Raw genomic sequence first — 5,785 nt, 5'->3', positions numbered from 1 at the left:
CCGTCCCTGTTGGGTCCTTTTTAGGAGCGAGCGGTTGGGGTTTCATTTTTTGGTTTTCTAGGTTTTTCTTCTGATTTTTCTCTGTCAAGAGCGTGGAGCATAGTTGTGCTTCTCACTTGAAAGCCCCAAAACTAAAGAATAGGTGTGCTTCCAGGTGAAGCACAAGTGTACTTTCACATAAAGCATAGTTGTGGTTCCCGAAAAATGAATCATAGTTAGTACAACTTTGAACCGTAGGATAGCACAATTGTGAAGCACGGATTGGTAGAAGTACATATTTCATCCAAAAAAAGGTTTATCGAAACGTATCAGTACAAGATCTAGTTTTAAAGATATCGGCACAAGTAACGTAATGGAGAAAATGGTTTGTTATTTGGACGCACAGTTCTAGAGATAAATCGTTGTGGAAAATTGAATCTACGAAAGCACGAATAAACCAACCCATATCTTCTATGCATGGAAAGTAATTCCATCAAACTCTTTAATTTCGACAAGTGACACACGTGCGGTATATCACTTATAAACGTCATAGTAGGTAAGAGTTATGTTTGGTAGGGGTGTATTAAAAAACAACATTTGAAAGGGTACCCTTTAATTAGTAATTTTGTCGTCTCCTTTATGAGTCTCAACACTAATTGGTTGGCCCAGTCATGTAGTTGCCTCTATGCAAGTTTTTTTTGCCGTTTTTCTCTGTGTTTTGTTTTCTTCAGCTTGCTTTGGTTTTGCTTCTTCACTTTTCACTTATTGTTTTTCATTATTATCTTTCTTCTAATGATTTTTCAACACATGTCTACTTTTTAATTCATACTATACATTTTCTTATACATCAGAAATATTTTTCTTACACATTTTTTTGAAATACCCCCTCGGTTGTAAAATTATTGTCAGGATTTTATTTCACAGTTGAATTAAATTTGAAATCAAAAAACGACAATAATTTTGGAATGGAGGGAGTACATGATTAACATAATTTTTGAAATATATGTTTTGACGTCTACTTTTTTCATACACATTGTCGTATAGATCTAAAACATGTATTACACATGTTAAACATTTTACAAGTGTATGCTTAATATTTTTTAAAATACATGAGATGAACATTTTTAATATGTCTAAAACACTTTTTGAGTATACCTTATTTTTTGTAGATGCTACAGAACCTTTTTGTATTGTATAGTTCTTTAGAATTGTAGCAAACATATTTATTGAATACTTGAACATATTTAAAAATGTAACATAGAACTTTTTGATTGGTACACAACATTTCATATATCACAAATAATTGCATCACTTAGACACTTACTGTTGCACAGTAGCTACTGCCATGCAGTCGACAACCACAAAATTTAATCTTAGCCCATAGCAACATGAAAAATAGTGTGGTACAACAATTATTCCATGAAACTCTCCTATTCAATGTCCGCATCAAGGTCAAAACGCCGTATATAATGGACCTCCTCGTGTACATGATGGTAGATTTAAATCTCCATAGCATTGGAGCATAGGTGTGGAATAACTCTTAGGTGCAGGTCAGAACTTCTGCGTACAATTAACCCAAATTTCTCGGACATGTCCACCGAGGTGGCCCCATCTGGAAGCACCCAGTCAAAGTGATAGAGAAAGTTTGCCAATGCCATCTCCAAAACTGATGAGGCGAATGTTATCCCTGGACAAAGGCGTCGCCCAAACCCGAAAGGAGTGAATTCGAAGCATGTCCCGTTGTAATCCATGTTATTGTTCTCAAACCTCTCTGGATTAAAAACTCCAGGATTGTTCCAGTATTGAGGATCCTGGGAAATTGCAAAGGCATTAATGTATATATTCGTACCTTTAAGCATATCATAACCCATAATTTTGCAGTCCACTTCATTCGTGCGGTTAAGTAGAGGAGCAGGTGGATGCAATCTAAAAGTTTCCTTGATGACCATCCGCATGTAGTGGAGTTCTGCAAGGTCGTCACTGACAATGATAGCTCGTTCTGGACCTAGCACCTCACGGACCTCTAACTGTGCCTTGGCCATAGCTTCTCCATGGTTGACGAGTTCCGACATAGCCCACTCTAAAGTTGTTGAAGTGGTATCAGTACCAGCTCCAAACATGTCCTGGAATTAATATATATCAATCATTATTTTCAAGAAATGCTAGCTACTCCATCCGTTTCATAATAAGTCTCTTTGATTTAAGACGTACAGATTTCATAATCAATTAAGATGCGTGTTAAGTCCTAAGCAAGCACATGTTAGGTATTAGTACCGTTGTCATGAGATAGCAATAGACGGTAAAATATATACTCACAAACAAGACGGTGGTTATCATGTCTGTGGTTAGAGGGGATTCGAGCGAGCCCTCCTCCTGGCGTGTGAGCAGCACGTCTAGCAGCCCCTCGTCGCAGGTGCCGCCATTGCTGGCAGCTCGCACAGCCTTGCGCTCGTCGATGACGTCGGTGATGATGCGATGCATGAGGTCGCGGCTGCTCTGTATGCGGCGCTCCTCGCTGCTCAACCACCGCACGAGCCTCGAGGATGGGAAGAGGTCGACGAGGAAGAAGCCTCCCAGCAGGTCCATGATCCTGTCGGACGCGTGGATGAAATCCTCCTGCTGGCTGAACTTGCCGCCGAAGACCGCCCGTGCCACGACGTCGTTGCTCAGCGCCGCCACCTTCTGGCTGAAGTTGACGGTGGCGCCAGCTGACGCTGTCATGGAGCGGAGGAGGCTGCCCATCTCCTCGGCCCTGACGCTCTCCATGCGCCTCACCTGCTTGGAACTGAGGAGCTCCGTGACACACACCTTGCGCATTTGTCGCCAATGGTCGCCGTAAGGGGCGAAGGTGATGCCCTTGCCACCAAAGCCGACGATGTCCTGCATAGCGGTGATCCGCCGTTTCGTGAACTGGAGGTCGCTGGCCTTCATCATCTGCCCCACCGCCTCCTTGCTGGAGAGAACCACGGTGGGGATCTCGCCAAGCTGCAGGTACATCATCGGTCCGTGCCGGCGACACAGCTCTGTCATGGTGCGATGCGGGAGGATGCTGACAACGTGGTGGAGGCTGCCGATGATGGGGAGTCTCCATGGCCCTGGAGGCAGCGCCTGCTTCTTACCACCGGAGAGCTTGAAAAGCCCAAGTGCCAGTAGCGTGGATAGTGCTATCAAACTGAAGGTCAACCATTCCTCCATGATAATGATTTGCATGTGAGCAGCTCGCTGTCCATCTGCTTAGTAATATAGGCAATCAGCCATACCAAATTTTACTTTGCAGCCCGCCTGGCAGAAGAGACATAGCAGTGAGAGGCGTTAGGGAATATGATTTCAGATTCCAAGTAACAAAAAAGCTGTGAGAAAGCTAACTTGAGTCAAAGATGTTGCTTTCGTGATTAGGACGAAACAACACATCTTTTTCTTCAATGCCCACTTGCTAAGTTGTTGTGGAGGACCATTCACGCGTCATTGAACGTATCTCCGTCTGTCACGATTTTATATTTATTTGGGACTTGGTTAACTGGCATGGAACCTAAGACCGCGACACATATTTGAATTGGGATGTGTGCATTACTTTGGACCATATGAAATTATCGTAATGATATTACCTTTAACAAACAAACCATTACACATTTTATGTAGCTTATCTTCAGGACGTTTCCTTGGATTCATATGTGATCGTTACTTAGTCGTACAGACCACGGAGAGCTTATGAATGCAACCGATGAAAGATGATCCTATGAGATACTTACAATCAGTTTTTTATCCTCTTTTTGTCGGTTGTGGCAACTTTTTTTATGAGATTCATCGTTATGTTTGAGACTTTGTACTGAACTAGGAACTTCACCTCCCCCCTCGTTGCCGTTGCCTGATGCGTCCCCCCAGTGCAGCGCCGCCCTCGTCTCTCCATTTTCTCCTTCTTCGTTTCCGTGTGGGCCTCCCGCCTCGCTGCCGGCGCCTGATGCAACGCCTGAGCGCAGTGCCCGGGAGCCGACGAATCCTTCGGTGAGGTGCTGGGCGGCGCCCTCCATCATCACCGCTGCTTGGGGAGGGACGCGGTCCCGTTCGATGCGATGTGGGGCGGGCGTCGCGGGGCAGGAGGTGGTGGCGGGATGGAGGTGGAGATGGGATCGAGGAGGCAGGGTCTTGCGGGGCGCTATTTTTTATTCTTTTCTCCTCTCTGTACATTTTCGGCAATAAAACAGGAGGTTTTTTTTTTGCAAACCGTTCACGACGGGTTTTCCGACAGAAACAGTAGTCGCTTTATATTAGGTATAGATATGGCGGTTGAGGGTATTATAACTTGTCGTGCTCTTTGCGTCTGGATCTACTTATCATCAACTACTACGAGTTACCCGTATATTTTAAGACACCGGGACTCGTAGACAAAGGGTTCATATTTTGAGACGCTTGGGATGTAATCAGTCACTGATCAGTCCCACCCAAGAAGAGACCTTTTTGCTTTTGCAAACGTCGCTTCCTCCATGTCACCATGTTTACTAGAGATATATACGTTAGTTAGGCTTATAGTACTTATCTTGTATATCGAGTAGGTAGTTGCGATGATGAGATGTGCAATGCCTCGTCTATCTATCCTGTTGGATGTTAGTCTATCTTGCGGCCCTGAGTCTCGTCGTTCTCCTGTCTCGGGATCGACTGGGACAAGATTGATTGGGCGGCCGCGCCGGTAAGTTTGGCGGAGCAGGACGCTCTATCAGTGCTCAACGACGGGGGATGCCATGGCTGCAGGAGAAGAGGGGTGTGTCAACTGTCAAGGCGAAAGCAAGAGACTTATGAGGAGCTTAATTCTTCAATACTTCTGGAACGACGTCAGATTTCCGGGGGTATGTCTTCTCCTGTTTGTAATTCACAATCCTCGAGCTCACCAAGGTCGAAAGGAAGGACATTGCAGTCTTGCATCTTGATCACATTTTTTTTTTGGAATATTTGGATTTTTTCCTTACAAGTCGCGGTACTATTCACCGGGCTCATGTAACTATGATCCGCATGCTTCGTGACAATCAATCCACCACACTACCACTAGCGTTATGGTAAAAGACAAAAGAAATTCGCAACTTTTAGACAAAGGCTCAAAGAAGGAAAAGTTGCATGTGAGCTGCTGGTGATGAGTCCAATCTGAGATAGACCCCAGATTTCTTCCATCCCAAAGACAAGTTTTCAGCCATCACCCTCAGTAAGGGCACGACATAAATGCGGGTCAGCATTGTTAAAAATGTTTCCGTCGAAGTGTGCAATCTCAGTGTTAAACGATATATCTACTAATGGGGTTATAGTCCCAGGATAGGGTCATATGCCTGCCCTATAAGTCATATCCAAGGACTACCCTTCATAGAGGACAAAACCCTTAGACAGTTCCGATTGAACTAAGGACTCCCCCATCATCCAGTCGGTGACGAACATTCGGAGCGTATTTAACGTACCGACTGAATTCCACTCTGTACATCGTAACCTCCCAGGAGGGCAACGGTCATACGTTTTCACACACCATTATTAACATTTAAGGCATACGTTACCTGTAACGTAGGCATTTATTCGCCACTATTCCACCCCTGTCCACCGGGCCATTATGAAGGGCAGCGCACTCTATATAAGCCGCCCTTCCCCACTGGTGCAGGGGTTGACATTTACTGTGATCCGATATTCCATTCGACACTAAGCTCCCAAGAGCACTGAGACGTAGGGCTTTTACCTCCACCGTAGAGGGGCCTGAACTCATACATCCTCGCCGTAGCTAAGGCTCTGCCCATCCTTTCATACCCTACACATCTACTGTCAGACTTATACCCAC

The 5,785-nt window shown here is 44.9% G+C and overlaps 1 protein-coding gene across 3 annotated transcripts; it reads right to left on the bottom strand.

Moving 5' to 3' along the window:
• Nucleotides 1-1,318: 1,318 nt before the first annotated feature.
• Nucleotides 1,319-3,228, bottom strand: LOC123431282 (desmethyl-deoxy-podophyllotoxin synthase-like). 3 transcript variants are annotated; one of them, XM_045115102.1, is made up of 3 exons: nt 2,296-3,228; nt 1,992-2,102; nt 1,319-1,790 (listed from the first exon to the last, which is right to left on the bottom strand). In XM_045115102.1, exons 1-3 carry the CDS (start codon nt 3,187-3,189, stop codon nt 1,479-1,481), a joined length of 1,317 nt encoding a protein of 438 aa, XP_044971037.1. In that variant the 5' UTR covers nt 3,190-3,228; the 3' UTR covers nt 1,319-1,478. The 3 variants fall into 3 exon arrangements, with proteins under 3 accessions (XP_044971037.1, XP_044971038.1, XP_044971036.1); XM_045115103.1 differs by having other exon boundaries at nt 2,001-2,102; XM_045115101.1 differs by having other exon boundaries at nt 1,323-2,102; nt 2,296-3,224.
• Between the last annotated feature and the right edge of the window lie 2,557 nt (nt 3,229-5,785).

The sequence above is a fragment of the Hordeum vulgare genome, chromosome 2H, assembly GCF_904849725.1.
Source record: "Hordeum vulgare subsp. vulgare chromosome 2H, MorexV3_pseudomolecules_assembly, whole genome shotgun sequence".
Lineage (NCBI taxonomy): Eukaryota > Viridiplantae > Streptophyta > Magnoliopsida > Poales > Poaceae > Hordeum > Hordeum vulgare.
This window is presented reverse-complemented; position numbering and strand designations above follow the sequence as displayed.